Source organism: Nilaparvata lugens, chromosome 2 (genome assembly GCF_014356525.2).
Source record: "Nilaparvata lugens isolate BPH chromosome 2, ASM1435652v1, whole genome shotgun sequence".
Lineage (NCBI taxonomy): Eukaryota > Metazoa > Arthropoda > Insecta > Hemiptera > Delphacidae > Nilaparvata > Nilaparvata lugens.
In genome coordinates, this window is record NC_052505.1 from 76,633,046 (window position 1) to 76,655,175 (window position 22,130).

At 35.4% G+C, this 22,130-nt stretch overlaps 2 protein-coding genes across 2 annotated transcripts in view; both read right to left on the reverse strand.

Annotated features, from left to right (window-relative positions):
* LOC111060452 overlaps positions 1 to 22,130 on the reverse strand; it is a 47,566-nt gene that overhangs the window by 1,772 nt on the left and 23,664 nt on the right. Inside the window, exons 9-16 of the mRNA XM_039420193.1 lie at positions 21,923 to 22,035; positions 19,701 to 19,936; positions 13,209 to 13,370; positions 11,640 to 11,825; positions 5,198 to 5,274; positions 3,771 to 3,877; positions 2,754 to 3,007; positions 940 to 1,079 (exon numbers count right to left, since the gene is read on the reverse strand). Coding sequence (XP_039276127.1) covers positions 940 to 1,079; positions 2,754 to 3,007; positions 3,771 to 3,877; positions 5,198 to 5,274; positions 11,640 to 11,825; positions 13,209 to 13,370; positions 19,701 to 19,936; positions 21,923 to 22,035 — 1,275 coding nt within the window. The remainder of the gene's footprint in view (positions 1 to 939; positions 1,080 to 2,753; positions 3,008 to 3,770; positions 3,878 to 5,197; positions 5,275 to 11,639; positions 11,826 to 13,208; positions 13,371 to 19,700; positions 19,937 to 21,922; positions 22,036 to 22,130) is intronic.
* On the reverse strand, positions 15,994 to 22,036 carry LOC111047687 (transmembrane protease serine 13). Its single transcript, XM_039421760.1, has 4 exons — positions 21,919 to 22,036; positions 19,701 to 19,936; positions 17,144 to 17,304; positions 15,994 to 16,288 (listed from the first exon to the last, which is right to left on the reverse strand). Exons 1-4 carry the CDS (start codon positions 21,927 to 21,929, stop codon positions 16,253 to 16,255), a joined length of 444 nt encoding a protein of 147 aa, XP_039277694.1. The 5' UTR covers positions 21,930 to 22,036; the 3' UTR covers positions 15,994 to 16,252.

Sequence of the window (22,130 nt, forward strand, 5' to 3'; positions counted from 1 at the left end):
ATCCCCCCAACAAAAAAAAATTCTAAGAAAAGATGCAATCATTGATCCAACAACCTGAAATTATCTCGAAAAATAACGTTTCAACAACACAATATTCTCAGGAAAACTCTTTTAGAGAAACAGCAGATAAGCTGTTAAACAGAAAAACAGCACATAAGCAGAGAAACAGTAGAGTACAGTAGTGTCCTGACGTTCTGACATTATCAGAAAGATGCAGGGAGAATGCATCGTTGAAATTTTTTGGAAGGGGGTGGATCTCAAAAAAGGTCAGCTATGTTTAAAATAACGATTGATATCATAACTCATAAATCTAGAGATGACTTTGGCTCTATTCATGTATTCATATTCCAAAGAAAGAAACACGTCATTGAAGAGAATGTAAATTGATAAGGTTTCGATTTGAAGTAGGACTTCTAGCTCTCATTTGGGACTTCATTTCCTTGTATAGGCTACAGAGTAATTAGTACGTCTATGCCATTTCTTAGGTCAACCTGCCATTGTCCCATAACAATGCATACGAGTGGTAGGAATGCCTAATCTATAGCATGTGAGTATAGAACGTGAACGCAGAGCAATTATTCTTACTGATCTTCAATAACGATCACCACACGGATTCTATTGGACCTTAACGGGAAAATTTTGCTGGTGGATTGGGTATTGATAAACTATGTCCCTCTTCATTGTCACTTAATATGATTTATACTTTCCTTCATCAAATGAAAACAATCAAATTCAGATCCCTTTTCCCCATGTTATAATCTAACTATTTTATTTCGAATTGTTCCATCTAGTCAACTGATAAGATATTCAGAATACCGTGTTCTTGTCTTGAATCGAACCCAAAAACAGTTAAAAAAAATTGAAAAAGGTCAATTACTTCTCCACTCAAATCCGCAAACTATTGAATTGTTTTATTCTGAACAAATGAAATGAACTTACAACACAGCTTGTGTCGGGTGATACTTGTGAGGCACATAGCAAATTTTCTTTAGGTCCGTTGGGCAATTCTTCGGGAGTACCGGCTAGGCCACACCTGTAGTTTGGCACCAGGCGTATAGAGTCATTAAAGCTGATGAATTCTGCAACAAAAGGCATATTAGTGAGTAAAAACATTCCATCAATCGAGAATGTCTAGCTTATTCAAAAATGTGAAAAACACCAGAGATAGATAGTGAGACCCATCTGGATGAGGAATTTTGAGGTGTGAAAAGTTGAAAATAGCACATACGGCTATAAACATTAAATTTTCATAACTTTTCAATTGGAATATATTGTATTCCCTATCTTATATGTGTCAAACCAATTCGGAATTTTTAAAAATAAAGTATAACTGTAGCTGAAATTCTATTTCAACGTTGTCATATATATCTTAAATATTCTTTATGTATCAATATTCACGTAGATTGTTAATCAGCAATATTACGTACCAACGAAGGTTACTGTAGGAGAGGCGATACATGATTGATCACTTAATTTTTCAATCCTGAACAACGATAAGCCGAAATTAGTTTTGTTTCAGTGAATTTTATTAATCTCCCATTTCCAGCTCATTTGTCCAAGTCGAGCTAAGCAAATTATTTTTTCTTGTTGATAGAAAATATTTATTATCATTCAATTATCACCTTATCAATACTTTTCATTGAATTAATTAATAATTGATTACTAAGTGATTCATTAAATTTTACATTCTCCTAACCGAAACATGGTCCGAACTGACCTAAACCGAAACATCCGTTCTCTAAGACCGGGTCTTGCTTAAAGTGTTATATTTGATATATTTTCTACTAAATATGAATTTAAATATTTTTCATTGGTAAATTTCAATAATAGTAAAGTATAATATAGATTTCAGTTGAAAATTGAGTGATGGAAGAATAGAAAAAAAATTGGAAACATTGATATGTAATAAATGTATGATGTTGGATGTAAGAAAACACACAATACAAAAATCCGTGTAAGATACGATCAGTTACTACTCAGAACAACAATCATGGAGAAATATTTTATCAATATTTCAGGATTTATAGCAAAACTGAAAGGTAATCATTGAAAATAATAATGTTTTTCATTGTTATCAAGAAACTTGTTTGAGCAAACGTTTTCAGCCTCCAGTTATTTTATTAGCAAGAAAGGTTCATGAATAACTATAGTGGTCGGAATCACCTGTTTCGTCAAGTGAATGTTTATTTTGTGACACTTCATTGTGAAGCATCGTATTGATACAAGTTCCAAAGGCTGGGGCTTGTATGGTTGATCACTCATCCTTTGTCATCAATTTTCCTAAACCAATGTATTCTAAATTACAACAATTAGTTTTTCAAATAAAACATGTCAATAAAATACCGAAATAATGAAGAGAAAAAAATTGAATGCTCAAAATATCTGTTAGTCGAAACATCTGGTATTCTAGACCGGTAAAAAATAAACGTTATCCGAAAGATCCGGTAGCTGAGACCGGTACGTTTTCAATAGATTGATGTTCACTTGATAACCGTGAGTTGGGGACTGACGAGCATTGTTGGAGAATGTTGAGGAATAGTGGGGGAGAAGGTATTAGAGCGGGCAGAAATTTTTTATTCACAATTTTGCCACTATAGAAAAAATAATTTTGCCTCCGGTCTCACAGACCGGTGTTTCTGTTAAAGTGTTAAGAGGCATTCAATACAGTTTATTGATTTCAAGAAGTATATAGTTTTACAGTGACTGTCACCTTCACTATAAATGGAGCTTATTATGCAATTTTTAATTCTCACCTTTATCGGAAAGTGGCGTCCAACCAGCTGAAATTGCTATTCTGGAAAAATCGAGGTCACTTGCAGCTACTGAAGGAAGACATACTGGCCTGATGTATTTTCCGAATTCAACTACTTTATTCAGTCTATATAGTGCTATATCGTTGTATAATCTTGGTGGCTGATATTCATAATGTGGAAAATGCACTTTGATGCTGTAAATAGATTTTCCTTTAGGATCGCCATGACCCAAGCTCACCCATGCGGCTGGCCCTCTGCAAAAAAAGAATAATTATCACATCTCGAGAAACTAGAATCAATTAAAACCATACAGACTACTTTTATTTACAATAGAATTGATGCCTCAATATAATTGTTATCGATCATGTCAAAGTATCATGTATCCTTATTGCATTGTTTTATAAAAGAGCCTCCTATCTCGCTTCACAATTGGCAGAGAACTTGACCCTCTGTACCCACACGGGATAAGTACGAAAGGCTCTGTCCCACTCACATGACTACAGTAATGAGTAGCATGAAAAATCCATCATTTTGCAATCAGAAGCATCATTCTTCAACACTTCAACAGTCAAGTGGCCGCTTTTTCTGTTTGCTACAGTAACTGTTGCGTCCACTGTCAATAGAGCTCAAGCTCAAGCATTTCCAATTCTGAACTTCGGCCCGGTTTTTAGAACACTCATTGAATCCAAGCCATAGATTTATTTTTATACGTGTCCTACGAGTATTAACTGAAGTTTATGAACTATTATCACCAAATGAGAACATTACAAATGAATGATAGGAATGTTATAGGTTTTCAAAATGCGAACCACTTATTACACTGTTTTTATTGTTTTGTGTCATTCTCTACCCTCATATTCTCAGTTGTTTCTCAACATTTCAATTCCAACTCCACAAATGCTATTTTTATAACAATACATTTTGATAGTTGCTCTAGTTATCCACTTACTAGTGATAAGTCAATTATTTTGGGAAAAAATGAAATTAGATTTAATAGCTATTGAAAATTCCACCAACCTTGGTGTATCTGCACAATGGGCTGCAGATAGGATGTATCTCCTACTTATAAGTGTTCCAGTACACAGCCAGCTGATATTACTTCTTGGTCCATATCCGATCATACCCTGAAGTAAAAATAGAAAATTTTCGATAAAAGAGGTAATAGTGCATGATCATCATGAACTTCTGAGCGGTATTATTTGGAAATGAATTTTGATATCAGAGGTTTTTATCAACTCACAATATTAAAAAATATTGGAAAAGATTATGAAGACTGTTGCCTATGTCAGCTATATAAACTACTATCAATTTGTTTTTGTTGGAATGTGTTTCATCATTGTGATGCGAATAGAGATTTTGGCCAACAGAATACTTGATAGGATACACATTAATCCAAAATTTTTTAGTATGAATGTTGCTTTTTTGAATTTCAGGATTGATAATAATGAACAGGGCCTGATCTAGCAATTTGGCGCCCCTAGGCCCAATATTTTTGTCAGCCCCAACCGGTAAGTTTTACAGCCTTAAAAAACATTTTAAAAATTGACAGTAGACCTATTGTTTGAATATCATATCATTAGGCAACTCCATATTGTATTTTTTCGGAAAATATGCAGGTTTAAGATTCATAGAAATAAATTTAGCATCTTAAGACAGAACTAACTCGAGAATATGGGAGTGACTGTCTTAATATAAGCCATCCCCCAAATTCAACAGGCTGTCTGATTGGAAAATTGCTTGCATGTGACATTTTCAAGCTGCTCGCTTCCTATTGTTTTAGCTGTTAAGTTAAAATGGCGGCTTATCCACCTGTTGACCAATCAGGCAGCTCTTGGTTTTGAAGACATCTATTACGGAATCAGCCACTCCTATATCAATTTCATGTTATTGCCCTGAGGAGGGCATTGTTCATTGATAAGAATGTAAAAAAAGGTCAACTCATTTATTTCATGAACTGGAAAAGTTTGAATTCTATTCACAGTTTCAGCTTGAAGACGGGGCTGAGAGTTCAGAGAGTTTCTTTCCACCAATAATATTTTTATCAAGCATTTTATCAGATTCTTCAAGTATACTTGTAAACGTGGATATGAATGTAGTGGAAGCTTTCTTCATCATTTATATCTCAATTTAGGAAAAAACCTTTTTTATGTAATAATATGTTTGTTTGTTGAATAATATGTTGTTTTAGTTTATTTTTTTCATTTTTATGTCTAGTAGGGTTTCTCTCACTGATTGTGTGCCCCCTGGAATTTGCGCCCATATGCCCGGGCCTATTGGAAGATCCAGCCCCAAATTGAATGTTTTAATAATTGAACTTGATAGAGAAGAAATTTTGTTATCTTTATAGGAATGAATTCCACTAGAGCTATATATTGAAAAAGATACTATAGTCTATAGATATTAATCTAAACTTGTTGAAGTTATATGTTATCAGGCAAACTCACCATGAACGTCATAGGTTCGTTAGTTCTTTCTGTATTGTTGGAAGTCCCACAAGACTCCTCTTCATATTTGTTGCACACTGGAAAAAATGAATTTGTGCATTTTTCATTCCAAATAATCTCCAAGAAAAAACCGTACAGGATTATAAACTCTATCCAGGGACATGGTGTTATTATTTCATTCATAAAAAAATATTCTTTTTGAAAAATATGTTTCTGAAGGTGATCAAATAGAAGTTTGACATATTAACAACATCCCTATTCGATAATATTAAAAATAGTTTTTTCTCGCTCGGTATAAAAATATAATGAATTTATCCGAGGATAAAATGTAGGCGATGTAAATCTTATTTTCTCCAGAAATCCGAGTTCATAGCTATCAAAGCCAATAATAGAAGCCTATTATGTTAACACTTGGTTATGTGTGAGATTGCAGTGCTTCTCTGTTGCTCACGAGAGCCCAAGAATGGGAAAGATAATGATGTAATGAGAGATGAATGAACCGACAGTTTTGGTGCACCCAAACTACAGGCAAATGATTTTGAAGCTCATCACATTCAGCCTTTAATTCGTCGTTACTCTCCTATCATCAAGAAAAATACTCTCCAGCCAGAACAGAAAATTATCACTTATAGAGACTTCAAAAACTTTGATGAAGCCGCCTTCCTGACTGATGTGGCTCAGACTCCATGGCATCAAATTGAAGCGTTACCCTCAGTTGATGACATGGTCGAGACTTTCCAGAATTGGACTTTGACTCTGTATGACAAACATGCACCTTATGTGATAAGGAGGATTAATAGAAAACGATGAGTACCGTGGATGACTGAAGACATACTTAAGATGATGGGATGTAGAGACAAAGCACATAGAAAATTTAAAAAGACATTTGACTTGGACAGTTTGATAGAGTATATGAGCCTTAGAAATAGAGTTAAACAGGAATTACGGAAATCAAAGATTAGGTACTTGAATTCGTTTATGACAAACAATAGACAAGACTCTAAATCACTTTGGCAGGGAATAAAAGAATTCGGGCTTGGCAAACAGAAATCGAGTCCACAAATTGACTTACCATTGAACAATATAAATGACCATTTCGTTTCACACTCTAACCAACGCGACGAAGTTGTCATTGCTAATCATATCGATGATCTTGAAGAGCAGGTTACAAACTTAGATTTACCAATTACTGATCAATTTCATTTCCATCCAATCTCAGAAGAAGACACATTCAGAGCAATTCAACGTATTCATAGTAATGCTACGGGTGTAGACAAAATTCCTATTAAATTTATCAAGAAGATGTTATTTGCTATTTTACCAACCATTACATACATTTTCAACAAGTCACTTGAAGAAGGCATTTTCCCAGAAAACTGGAAGTTTGCTCTGGTTCGCCCTCTAAATGAAGTTCCATCACCCAATAAAGTTGAGGATTTTAGACCAATCAGTATTTTACCTGCATTGTCCAAAGTGCTAGAAAGACTCATTCATGCTCAAGTTGTAAAATTTCTAGACAACAATAGTAAGCTTCATAACTTTCAATCAGGCTTTAGAAAATTCCATTCAACTGAGACAGCTCTGCTTCGTGTCACTGATGATATAAGGTTAGCTATTGACCAAAGAAAATGCACCATCCTCACCCTATTTGATTTTTCTAAAGCATTCGATACTGTTGATCATACAGTCCTTCTGAATAAGTTGGCTATTCTTGGTTTCAGTCACAACTCGTTAGTTTGGTTTAAATCCTATCTATTAGGTGGGAAACAATGTGCATCTGTCGGTGACAAAAAGTCTACTTGGAAAAACGTTATGCATGGAGTACCACAAGGTTCAATTTTAGGCCCTCTCCTCTTCACTTTGTATGCTAATGACCTTTCTTCCATTATCAAATTCTCCAGTTTCCATACTTATGCAGACGAACTTCAAATCTATTTAAGCTGTCCCATAAAAAAAATTAATGAAACAGTTGGAATAATGAATCGGGATATCAATTCGATAGTGGAATGGTCAAAGAAAAATGGCCTTAAGCCTAATCCCATCAAAACACAACCCATTACAATTGGATATTCTCGTCTTATAAACAATATTGACCTTGAATCGATTACAAAATTAGTTTAGACGGTAATGACATTCCTTACTGTAGCTCAGTAAAAAATTTAGGCATTATTATGAATAATACTCTTGACTGGTCAGAACAAGTGAACAAAACTTGTAAAAAGGTATTCTCAGTCATGCATGCATTGAAGAAAATGCACGATATTCTCCCTAGAAACATTACATTATTATTGGTTCAATCTCTCATCTTCCCACATTTAATGTGTTGTAATTCTGTTCTTAACGATATGCAAGTCACTCTGAATGATAAACTACAGCGTTGCCAAAATTATTGTCTACGTTTCATCTACTCTCTCCAACGCCATGATCATATCACCCCAGCCCACATTGCTAGTTCAACATTAAAGCTTCCCGATCAAAGGCTTTTTCGAATAGTCAAGCTTGTTAGAGATATCTTGAAATACGGTAATCCGAACTATTTTAAAGATGATTTCAAATTTGTCTCTGAAGGTAGGAGGATAGATGCTTCACATACTAGAACCGGAGAAAGTACTTTAAGGATACCCAATCATCATACTACTATTTTCACAAAATCCTTCTTAGTCAGTGCCTGTCGTGCATGGAATGCACTTCCTGTTTCTATCAGGTCCATCGAGAGCCGAGCGAGCTTCATCCTGACTTTAAAAAAACATCTTTTGGAACAAATGACTGAAACTGTCCGGCCCTAGACAGTTTCACATGACAACCATCCCCCACCCATCCCCACAGATACAAACCTGTTATAGAAAGAATTGTATATATATTCATATTATATAAACTCATGTTATTTTAATTATCCACTGCATACTGCTGTATATTACTGAAAGTTGATTACCCTGATCTACGTTCAGCCTACTTCATTTTATTAATCAATAATTTGATCTTATCTACCTATATAATTATTTTACTTTATCAATTTTCTCTTTTTTTCTCTTAAATATTTATATTAATTAAAACTTTCACAATATTTCCATTAATAAATAAATCCTTAGTTTAATTAATTAAATTAACGTTTTGGTAGAGAGTTAGTGGGGAGGATATTTTTACTATTCTTTCCGAAGAATGGACATTGATATGTCCAAAGCTCCGCCAATTTATGTAGATGCATAGCAATATAATTTATCTATAGTTATAATATTACAAATTACTTTTTCATATCACATACAGTTCAATGATTATTTTCTTAGTCTATATTATGTAAATTCATCTATAATTTTGCTGTATTGTAAGCTATTGTATATAAGTGTATAAGCCAGTATATATTGTAATCTACATAAAATAAAGTACTCAATCAATCAATCATTCTGTACAGTAGTTCCAAGAGCACATCTCTTATCTCATCCAAGCTATTTGATATTTTACTAGACTGAACAGAACTTCCTATGGCATTGCGTATTTTATTAAATAAATGGGACTATGAGGATATCGAAGTACTCACCCACCAACCAAATTGCGCTGATCGCTAAATGTTTATATCCCAACTAAAAAGTGGTACAAAAGGATAACTTATCTATAGCTCCTCCATGGTAAAACGAATAGAATGATCTTCATCAATATGAATTTCTGTATAAGCAGTAGCTTGTTCCTTGAACATTGAATCAGTGAAGACCTCATAGTGAACAGAACTTCTTTGTTCAAACAAAGTGTTTGAATTTGAGATTGTGCTCAGATCGGGGGCGAGGATAACTTCTCGAGCGTGTTTGTTTTGTATAGCAATCCGATTAGTAATCGTAGGGGAAAGTGAGGCATAATTTAAAATGTCTTGCGTTGTTGCTATCTCTGCAATGGGCATTTAGATACCAGATGTGACTTTCGGCTGTATAGATTTCAAGTGACATTCATATATTGATCATTGTTATATAAGCTAACTTATTCTGTACTCCTACTCCCACACTGATTTTGATGCAGGTCAGTTGTTGAAGATGCCGAATAAAAGTTGTTCTTTAAGTAAAGAATATAGAGTGCAGGGCTAATGTGTTTTAAACCATTCTCATTTCAACTCATTTCCAATGCTAATAAATAGATATAGATAAATGCCCTTATTTTCACACTTTGAAACAATACTAGTAGTGTTGTGGGCGAAGTTGAGGCAATAAGGGCCTCCTTTCCTACACACCCACAATGATACTAAGGGAATCTGCAACTTGGGCCCAGCGGTGAGAATGTGTTTGGGCACTCACAGATTGAACGTAACAGAGTGAACGTCTGTGACGTCATCACGTGTGATGCCATTTCGCTCTCACTAGCAGCTGATATTACGTTCCCCGACTGAAGGAGCGAAATTCAAATTCACTACAGTATTCTAAGGAAGCTTCAAGCAAAACACTACTAAGATATAAAATATTTTTTTTGAATTCTTAAAACCTTCAAACACTAATAACTTTGAACCTCCGTCACTCAGCGTAGCAAACATATCAACACTGTTCATTTTCTCACTCATGGTGACAGCCTGAAATAGTCAATAAGTGATAATTATCCAAAAGTTGATGGGGTGGTGTGGTTTTAACAAACCGGGGGATTCCCGGTCGTCAACCTTTTCAACATACTGTCAGAGCTGGAAATTCGATGTATTCATGATTTCAAAATTCCTCACAAGTCGAGATAAATCAATGGAACTCTTTTGGAGTCGAATAGGAAGGAATGGTCGTTATAAAGCAGATGGTTGTCGGAGAGTTTACATACCGTTATCACTTCCAGAGAGAGTTAGAGAGAGAGTGTGAGACAGACAGACAAATAGTGTGACTGGCAGTGATGACGTAACGACGTGAACAGTGTACGTGTGTATTGGAGCCATGTATCACTCCTATTTGACCGCTGGGCGCAAGTTGTGTATGTCCTGATACTAATACCATGATTCAACTTTTCATAAAAACTTGCAGAGCAAGTTCGAAAAGCGTTTTCGGAGAACAGCAATATAGGGGCCTACTGTTGAGATCAACAAGATTTTCTTGCTAAGGGTGATGCCTGCATCATAGAAGTTTGTGTCCAATTTAAAAGATAAAAATGATGATGAGACACGAATGATAATTCTTATTAGACGACTTTGACGTGTAGAAATTTCCCAAATTCATGGAGATGCGTCTATGGGGCTGAAGGACACCCCTGTAAAATGATGATGACTATAAAAAATGTACATAGAAGTGTAATTTCCTTCTGGATATGATTAATTTATCACCATACATTGTTGAAAAAATTAGCATACATTTAAAAAATTCTTGGAAACTTTTTTTGGATGTTGAGTGGGAATAGAAGTTATCAAATACACTTGAAAACTGGATGTTGACTAATACGGGAGAAAGAAAGAGAAGAGAGGGACACACTGTGAGAGGGCACAGATCAATTTCTCTTCTCCTGAGTCTTTTTTCGAAGAATTTCGATTTTCTATTATATCTCTTTCTCTCTATTCTATCTTCTCACGTTCTATTTATTCATCTTCTTATGACGTAGGATGTCACTTATACCACGGAATAAGCATACCAGTGCTTCTTTCCTCTGTGCTTATACATACCAAGTTATCACTGAAAAATACTGTGAATATTTTTGGTAATGTTCATCAGGGTATGATTGTGATTTTTTTAGTTTTATGGTAATTGTTTCAGTGACTATGGTAATTTCATACTCTGTATATATTGTAAAAATGGGAAATAAATTGATTTGATCTGATTTGAAATTCATCCTCCATAATCAATGTCATCACAGTCCCATTCATCCATCTTGTTGCAGCAAAGGATATCACTGTCACTTTGTCACTCGTGCATCTATTTTCAATTCCAGTTATCAAAGTGATTGAATTACTGTGAGGTTCCACCATGTTACCATTTTTAAGAGATAAGTTAATCGATTCTTTGGTATCGATTCTTCGATCAACATGAACTTGATTTTCGCATTGAATCGAGCACATTCATTTTTTGTAATAGAGTGTGATTCTTAATCCACTAGTGAAATGCTTATTGGTAATTACAGTATCTATTAGTGAATGGATAGACGAATTGAATGTATTGTCGATGTGATTGCACAAGGGTCGAGAATGTGCTAAATCTACCTGCCAAAGGGTTTCGCAGTTGTATTGTTCTCGCTTGACCGTCCCTTGCCCCCATTGAGATAGGTTTTACCCGATACTATAACTATATTATTATCACTGTAAAATATGAATAATTTCCTGTAGAATTCCCATGAATGATTATTTTCATTAATCATATTTTCAGCATAGAATTATTATAATAATTTATTTCATCCAATATAATGTGTTATACGTTCATAATCATTACAGGCCCTCCTAGAAAAGCAAGCGTGAGCTGTTGAGCTCCAGGATGTCAATGATTGTAGTGTGTTTGGAGATACGTACTGTGTTCGGAGATGGACTTTGCGCTCTCGCCGAATCGGTTGGCGAGCTCGAGCGTGCAGCAGACGATCGGTTCGGCCTCCTCGAAACCACACAGTGGCGGCCGCTTGCCCGACTGCAGCTCTCCCTGTGCAAGCGTGCACTTGCTGAACGGCACGCATGTGCTGCCATCCGACGCGCAAGTGTCACCTGTACCAAACACCATTTTGTACCAAACACATCACTATTCTCATTACTCATAGTTTCTCAAAAAGTATATTTTCTCTAAGAAAGAGGATTATTTGATTCATTCTATTTTCTTTAACTGTACCAAACGAACAACTAGTTGTGATAACTATGTAGGTAGTTGGAAATTACAGATGTGTGTTCAACTAGAAAAAAGATATGCAGGTGAACAGGGAAATTTGTTTTATACAGGAATGCAAAATACTTCTATAGTACGTTGTTTTGAAAGAATCGTGAGTAGATTGCAGTATTGGAAAGTTGATCAACGCCATGAAATTGTAACTAATGATACAAAGATTTCATTTTGATATACAGTTTCATGAGTAATTCTCCAGATTGTGGATGCCAGCAGCAATTGAATTCATTTCTCAGAGGGACCTGCAGACGCACAACTAGTTTTGAAGCTTGTATGTTAATCAGTTAATGTTACAAAAGTTGAATGTTAAAAATGGATTAAAAAGAGGAATATGCGATTGGAGGATAAACATTTGTTGAATATTAAGGGAAAAGTTCAGTTGAGTTGAGGAATGTACAGTTGAGTGAAAAAGATTTTGAATTTTATATTGAAAAGCTCATTGATGTCAACAAAAAATTATACAGATACTATTCTAGGGAAACAATAATTCATAGCTAGCTTATCTAAATTTACCTCATGTAACCTTATCTAAATTTGGGAGAGGAATAGCACAAGGTTACCTTATTTTTTCTCTCCCTATTTATTCCTTATTTTTTTCTGTACTTGTTGCATGAATCAATAAAGCTACAATATCGTAGTTATATCAGGGATGAATGTCCATGAAACTCTCAGACCCACTGTGAAAGATTGAGAGTTCCTATTATCGGTCTTGTTCGATGTTCTCACTCATTATCAAAATGTAATATAGAATTCTAATTCAGAGTCTTATCATTCCAAATCCATAATTTCTTGTTTCTTATTCTTGGACAGAAAATGGGACTTGATTTTTCCCAATATCAATAGGAATATAATCTATCATTGGGAAATTGAGTTGGACTGAGAAGCAGTTTTGGGCTATGATTTTTCTTATTTATCTCTATAGGGCTATTTTATCAAAGAAATTGAAAGGTACTAGTGATTCTATATAATGAAAATGAATAATAATAAGATAGACTATATTAATTTATGGACAATTTTCTTGAGAAATTCAATATCATCAACCGATTAGTTGTTGATGTTGACCGATCAAGTCGTTCGGCTCGACTTGTGACAAGGGAAGAAAACTGGATGCAAAGTTGACCGTGTCGTCACAAATGAAAGCCGTCAAGGACAGCAAACATGGCGACGTCCAGTTCGGCGAATTGTGTGTTGGTGTGCGTGTGTGTGTTTACCTTGATACTGTTGGTGGGCGGCGAGAGTCGGGCGAGTGAAGAGGAGGCTGAAAGCAGCCGCTGGGATCAGCCACTGCCACTGCATGTTGCCAGATGATCTACTATGATACTCCTTGACCTTGCCGCACTCCTCGGCGACTTGCGACTGGTTCTTTCCTTCCACTCACCACCAGCTCCCTTCCATTTTCCCCCTTTCCTCAACAACTACACGAATAGTGGGCAGAGGAATCAATGATAACGCGAAACGAGAAGCAAAAATACCTTCGGCGAACAGTGTGAGGGAGAATCAGTAAGAATCAGAACAATAAGTGAGACTGATGACTGAGTATCAGATCAGGCCTCCGAGAATTTTCCCCGAAAAGTGGATGATTTTATAGCCGTTCACAGATCAAACACATTGTATCAGTGGAGAGGGAATTTGTAAACGATAGCCCTGCTATTTGTTTCGCGAATGAAGTGTGCTGAATAATTTGTGATAACTTGCACTGAAAAGAAGAGACGCCGTCAATAACCTGTTGTTACCTCTGTTACCGGTTGCCAACTGGCGTAGAGGCAAAGTCCGTCGCTAGATAAATATAGCCTACTTTACAACGAGCCCTCTGCCTCACTCCCTCTCTATTTGGAAAGCCTGTGCTGTTTGCCTGCTCTTCTGACTTCGTCTGCTTGTCAAAACAGACATTGTTTGGTGTTCTGAGAATAGCAATAATAATTATTATCGATCATCAACTGATTGGGGAAGGCCCAGCTGAACGGAGACAACGAGCGTTATCAGTGTCTATCAACAAGTGGTAACAAAACAAGTCGATAGGAGGATCTTATGATCTAGTAATCTAGTATCATCCACTCTATTCATGATGAGTACCAGTTTTTCATTTCCAAGAAGAAGCTGGTGCTACTCCCTCATATTAGAATTCTTATGACCTTTATTATCTTCTGTAAGGCCTTATTTAGACTCAGTCAATTTCTAGCTGTATTTTTACGACAACAGGTGTCACCTTCCAAAAAAATTTCTCAACAACCTCCCCCAATATTCATCCTCGCAAAAAAGTCATCAGTCGATATATTGAACACTTTCGGGGACCCCCCCAAAAGAAAGGGGTTTTGAAACCTCAAGAATTTCAAGAACGCAATTTGGGTCCTCCTCCTCCCCCTCCCACTCTATGGCGTCCCTGAGGAAAATATTTTGGTAGACAACATTCCGTTTCTGTCATTCCCATAGATTTATAGGAACTATGAGGTCATGGAAAGTTATATGGTGTATGTTATTTTATTATCTAATGTAATATTGAAATTCTTCAATTGGGATTGAATCGCAAAACTGCGCGATCAATAAGAGAGTTTACAATACCCACTCAATTATATCAGACACAAACTAATATGAAAATAGTAGTATTCTTCTCTGCATGATTATATTTAATGTTAAACTCTTGGAAATTCATGAGCAGTATGTTTGGCCAATTAGTTGACATTTCCAATCTGAGTCATTCACAAGTAGAAGATCAGGCATATTAAATACTTACCTTCCAATCAGACTTTGAGTCTTCAATTGAAAGTCATCAGCGATACTTCAAACTTATTGCTACGATCTCATCTGTCGGCAATCCTGTATTTCTCACAATTATTGCAATAATTTATTAATATGGTGACTATCATTAATTAAAATACAATTGATTACATGTACGCATATCTGGTTCGAAATCTGTATCATTGAATTAATATTAGATATTCGAAGACATCTTCCTGGAGGGTTGGCCAAATGTCTGGTTACTGGGAGATCTCGTGCTGAATAAAAAAGTCGGTTCATCTTGTCTTTTCAAGTCGTTTATATACAGAGACAGTAAAGAAGGAAATGTACTGGCGGCCAGTGATTTCCATTACGTCACTTTCAACCAGTTTTCAACTACAAACCTGTCTAAATGTAAATTGATGAAAAGTGAAGTCATGGCTACTACTTGACTCCTCTACATTCCCTGTCTATGAGCAGCAAGTGACTCACTCTTTTCTTTCCTGGTATCAACAAACGATGAAAATGTGTGTCATCTATCAGATGATTCTTGAAGTATGAATTTCTGCTTTATAAGGACACTCAGCTAGTTATTGGAGTGATGAGGTTATCTGTGTTTTCTATTTTACAGTTGGTTATTAGAGTAAAATAACCTGAAATCCATGCAATTCAGTCTTGAAACATCATTACTAAGATATTATTTTCTTACTCACAAGACTTCACATCTTCAGATGTGAAGTGAGAAAGGTTGTCGGTTTGGAAGGAACAAAATAAGGTTCTACTGACATTAAATCAATTGAATTCATTATATTTATCCCATTTTTATAATCAATTGCTGGTATTATGAGAGGAGTTGATTATTATACTGATAAGGGAGAATCTGCACAGTCCGCTCCTATTACACCCATAATCCATTAATAATCCAAAGATTCATCCATCCATAATCCAAATCCATTTGACGAGTTTGGAGAGAATGGATCACATTTCCATTGACAGTCGACGAGGTTACATATTATGTTTCCATTAGTAGCCTCCCAGCCGCCTTAATACTGTATTCATGACCAGAGCCGTGTCTCTCAACATAGCTGCCAAAATAAAAGACTATGTTTTATCTCTCCAAATCAGTCTTCACTATAAAATAAAAGATAGTGTGGACCCGTACTTCTTAATGTGATAGACTATGGAATTGTTGATACACTTCAGATGAAAATTTTATTATAACAGTAAACAGTAATTTCAAATTGATTAATATAATTGTTTAGTGTTCAATCCTCAACTCTATTTTTTTTTTGAGAAATGAGTGTACGGTATTTGATTTCTCGGTAACAGAAGAAGAGACTTTCCTTCTTTCTCTAGTAGAAATTACTGCCACACTTGTAGAGAGCTAGTAGCATTATTTGGCCAAACAATTGATTCAATCCAGGGAATGTAGTGGCCTACATTTGTGAAAACACCAACTGATCCATGCTGATTGCACTTGAATGCTCGGGTCCACAGTCCTGCCATGCGGATCAAGAAACAGTCAGACTCCAAGAGTTTCTCATTCGGTGGCAAAGTGACTGGACCTCCTTGCTCTCTTAAATTAGGTTTCAAGATTATTCGATCATTCCTATTATTGTCAACATTTTCTTGGTAGAAGGATAATTCCCCATTTCAAGTAAGCTTTTCTGCTTCTGACATCTGACCAATCATTGAGTCCAGAAAAAATTGTGTCACTACAAAGAAGTGAAATGGAAATCAGAAATAGGATATGTTCTTCTGATGAACAAAAATAAACTAGCAAGGTTAGTCCAGTGTTGCAACTAGGCGTTGCAACCTTCAGTTGCTGGCACTGCCTGGTTGTGGGCTCGAATCCCGCCGGTAGGCATGGACGTTTGATCCTCTCATCATCGTCTCACCCGCTACTCAATAACCAAGATTCCAATAGTATGCCACATTTTTATGTGAGAAAAACATGGTGAAAGAAAGATATTGTGAGATAAATAGCCTGTGATTTTCCAGTTTAGTTTTTCGGTTTGATTAACAAATAACACTTCTATTAATATGTACTACTGAATACTTATTTGAATATCAAACCTTCGTAGAAATTATTCGACAGGGTAATTCACAAGTTACGATTCCACATTTCTATTTCAATTCCAGATTACTGAATGTTTTTTTAAGAATGACAACTTATACATATTCAATTCATCAAATTCAATATCTTTGATAAAATTTATATAATTCCAATTGTTCAATTCAATAATCATACATTATTGAATTGAATTTTGTGGAGATCTAAGCATCATGAGGACCTTTCCAGTTTTGCTACTGCATACTGAGTGTCTCAATTCAGGAAAAACTATGAGAATGAAACCTTTCCAAGAATTAGTTCATTTTTTCAATTTCAGTTAGGAAAGTAGGGTAGAGAATTGAAGTATATTTGACTTACCAAGCAAAATTTACTATCACTTCTTGTTTTTTGTCCAGCGCAAATCATTCCTTGCTTATGAAATCCATCAGGTAAGTAACTATTGTTGAAAGCATTCTCACATTCTTCAAATAAGAGGAGATCCAGCATTATTGAGTCATCTGGGGGTTTTGAAACTTCACCTGTGAAATAACAGATCATTTTACTGTTTGATGTCTACCTGAAACTCTATTATTCAATGGATGATTTTTCTATGTATACATAGATGAAATATTATTGATGTTGCTTTCCATGACGAAACACTATTTAATAACTTTTTTGTAATTTGATAATATGGTATGAGATGTTGTGCTATTTCTCCATAATTGAAAGAATAAGACGTTGATGTTATCAATACCACTTTAATTTATTTGAAAATTAATTCATAATACAGAACCAGGTTTCATGGTCATACCTGCCACATCTTTAGCTGAACTAATATGTTTGTTGTTGAAGGGACAACAACAACAAACATATTAGTTCAACTGAAGATGTGGTTGGTATTACCATGAAACCTGGTTCTGTAATAGGAATTAATTCGAATGAATAAAAGTGGTATTGACAATATTAACGTCTTATTCTTTCAACGTTGTTGTAGTTTTGACACTGAGTTATACATTTGTAAATATTTGAAAAACACTTACTTTTCTTGGCGTATTGAGGTATGCATTTCACTCCTGAGGAGGAGCTTCATCAGCCTGCTCCAGTTTATTGTCTCTCCATGACTATATGTGAGCTATATTACACTGAATAATGCAGAACAACATCATCCTCCGAATTAAACTAAACTCATATTTATAAAATACAGAGACAAATCATCGGCTGACTCCTCCTCAAGAGTGAAATGCATACCTCAATTCGCCAAAAAATTAAGTGTTTTTGAAATATTTACAAATGTAACTCAGTGTCATAACTACAACAAAGAAATATTATTGTAATAGAGAGAAAAATAAAAATCTTAGTACCCTTTTTGAAATATTTAATCTCATGTGCACTTGAAAATGGCTTTAATGTCTGAAACATGTTGTGATTAAATATTTCAAAAAGGGTACTAAGATTTTTATTTTTCTTTCTATTTCTATAAAAGTAGCCCTATACAGAAAAGATATAAATATTATTGTGTCTAGTATTTCACAAAGGTCAAAGGTACATACGCACACTGACATAGAAAACAGTAATTGGATTAGGCATATATTAGAATATCAACAAGAGATAATGTATGTGTGTTACTTCGCATTATATGCATATGAAGTAGGTTATTGTGACAGTTTGGTTTGTATGGTAACAGAGTCAACAAGGTAATGCAGAACTAGCAAGGACTCTTTTGTATGAGAGAAGTGGAATCACAAACATGCAATGAATTAAATCACAAACATGTACCTTTTTGAAATTTACAGCAATTAATCTACATCATCGATTTATCTACATCAAAAATATATAATATGAAGATTTAAGTGTAAGAGGTTGCGCGTGCGCCCTAACTTCGCCTTCCCAGGTTTCAAATATAGGCAGTAAATCAATCAATTATTATCGAGTATAGAATCTTCAAGGCAAATAAAAACAAAATCACACTTGAATAACGATTTTTAAATGCGAAGTTTTTGGGTATCAAGGTATATCTTCTTTATTATATTAAAGCCACATAGACAAAAAATTCACAGCGAATACGGCTGATTGTCACGGAGAACCAACCTCGAAATTAATTAGGGAACGTACTGGGGGCTATGGGAAAACCTCCAAATCAAAAAAATTTCACCCCCCTGGCCCCCTAGAGACCCCCGAATTTTTTCGACATTTGAAATCAGCATCGCACAGAAAATTCGATATGAGCTTTTTTGTTCAGCCCCCGGAGATAAGCCTATAGCCATAGTTTAATTCCAACCAAATTCAAATGATGACCTGGGAAATTGAGTTTTCATCGAAAATTTGAAGTTTTCCCAAATACGAAAAATTCTCAGCCAAAACTATAAGATCGCTGAGAAAACTGAATACCAAATCTGTTGCATATTACACTGGAGGCTACGGGAAAACCTCCAGACCTTCCAAATTCTTTCTCCCGGCACCCCTGTAATCTTTCAAATATTTGGGACACATTTAAATTTGTTTCCCACAAAAGATTTATGAGAAGCTTTATTGTTCAGCTCGCCAAGTTAAGTGGATAGCCATAGCTAAATTTCAACCAGTTTCAAATGGAGCGCGAAGCGCGAGTAAACTTGATATAGGTATAGATTTTCCTATACCTTGATATAGTAATCAAGTCATACAATCTCTATTAATAAGCTTTATAGATAATTTATAGTATAACTCGGAAGCTCCAGTTTATTGTGACTATATGTAAGCTACGTATATTACACTGAATAATGCAGAACAACTTCATCCACCGAATTAAACTTAACTCTTATTTATGAAATGCTAAGACAAATACAAGTTGAAAAGGTGGAGTGCTTGGGCAATCTATTCATGACAGTTTATGGAAGGTCAATTTTTCTCCTTGAACAAACTAAAATTGAAGTTGGGTCAATCAAAAACTTCAACTGACTGGTTGTACGACTATTCCACTTCCTTGTCAAAAGGTGGTTGGTGGTGAGAATTGAAGTGTACTGGTGCAAGCATGCCGGCTCAATTTCGTCGTGCAGATCTACAGTGCGGTTCAGTCTGAACAGGGCTATGTCATTGTCCACGGCTGGGTATTTGTAATCTGGATGAACAAATATCAGTGTAACTCGTGCAGTCAGGCTCTTGGCGCCATGCTCTAGTTTCACATAGATCGGTTCTCTGCAACAGTATGCAACATTTACAGAATTATCTTACTTATCACTTTTACAAGTTATAATATCCTATTATTAGCTGAGTAAAGACTCACGCGCAGCGCGACGATACACGATCGCTTCCCAAACGATCATGACATTTTTGCTCATTACTCCATCCTTCAATACTTCTTGTAATATTTTAATTAGAGTAAATCGTTTCTTCAAATTATAATATCCAGCTACTCATTTATGTAATAGTAGTCTATATTTCGCACCAAATTTGGATAGTTTATAATATATATCTTATCTGTATTTCATTCATCCAAATAAAATGATAGTAGGCTATATTATCGCAGAATATTTTATTCAATTGTAGAAGCATAAACTGATTCCGTTTCATAAATTATTTGTAAAAACGTTCAGCACCATGGATATTGCCCAAGTAGTTCCAAAATTATTCACCATGTTTCGTGATAAACGAAGTACTATGAGGTTTGAGTTAGATTCTATTATACTCTGAAAATTGAATTTGAATAGTTTATAATATCTCATTTGTATTTCATTCATCCAAACAAAATGTTACTATCTTTTTGCAAAATACTTTTTCTCAATTCTAGGAGCATAAACTGATTTCGTTTCATAAACTATTTTGTAAACACGTTCACATCAAATCAGAATAAGCTGACTTCAAGGCTATTTTACCGGCCTGGTCAGAAAACATTCACTTTCGGCCTCCATATGACGCACTAAAACCAGCTCATTACATCCAACCGGGGCGAAAAAATTATTTACCCTACAATATATAAAAATATGATTACGATTACAGAGATTATTCCCAGTTTCATGGATGACAACAATGTTCTAGATAATAATATTTATAAGAATGTCATTATTAAAGCTGTAATAGTCATTTAAGATAATAAAGTATTCAAACATTCTGTGAAATATTTGAATAGTTGTTTGAAAAGTTTGAATGGGTGTAGAAGCACAGCTTCTACATAAAGTGAAAACCTGACGCTTATTCCTAAAGCAGTAAACATGAATCTGCTAAGACCACACACATGTAGTCTAAAGGTGCATACAGATATACGCGGCGCGAACATGAGCAATTCACTTTTAATCAGCTGACTATATATTTGTATTTTTACAGAAACGGTAAGATACAGATATAAAAAGCTTGGCATCAGCTGATTAGAAGTGAATTGCTCATGTTCGCGGCGCGTAAATCTGTACGCACCTTATAGGTAGACGCGCACAGATCGTCATCGGACGGACGGCACGCATCGGACGGATCCGATGAACGTATACGATATTGTATAGGTATGCGCACTCCAATTGAAAGCAATGCATCAAATCTAATCGTCCGATGAGTGCCGTCCGTCCGATGATGATCTGTGTGCGCCTACCTTAAAGTGACCGGTATATGTTTTCAAAATTGAAATATCAACTCATCAATACAATCAAGAAACAAAGGTGTTTGAGGTTATCCACTTCTAGTCTTTGATCATCGATCGAAATAGGCTTTATTGGTATACCATAGGCTATCTTTGAGAATTTTCAAAAGTATCTAGTTTATGATCACTTGAGTTTTCAAAGCCACATATCATATAGTTCACAATCTCAAACTTGGAGCATAGAGAAAAGATAGCATATAAAATTCTATCTTTTCCTTCTCTATGCGTGAAGTTTCCGGTGCATGATGATTGCGGGACGCTGTATGACGACAGAATAGGAATGATTTTAACTACTCTATCAAGGTTAAAAAATTGTCGTGCTACTGTTGTCGTTCCACGTACCACACTCATCTCACACTGGTGTGCATGTGCTTGTCATTTTCATATCATTGATTGCATTATCTTCCAACTTACACCAGACAATTTGAGTTTATTTATTTTAAAGTAAATCGTCAGTCTTCGCTACCAAAAATCTTCATATTTGAACTCAACTGGTTCACCATCGACCGAAATTTATTTTAGAATGACACCTAGTTTCAAAATGCATATTCACCTACAGGCCATTCAGCTTGGCACAGCTAGCTGAAGAGAGAACATATCTGCGACTGATGAGAGTCCCACTGCAGTTCCACCACACTTTGTATCCATCTTTTCTGTATCCAAGAGTGGCCTGAAATAGCAATAGTTTATTAGTTTCAGAAAATATAGTTTGTAAAGTATACCAAAATAGGATTGAGGAAGAGGTGGGATGGATGAAAAATAAAA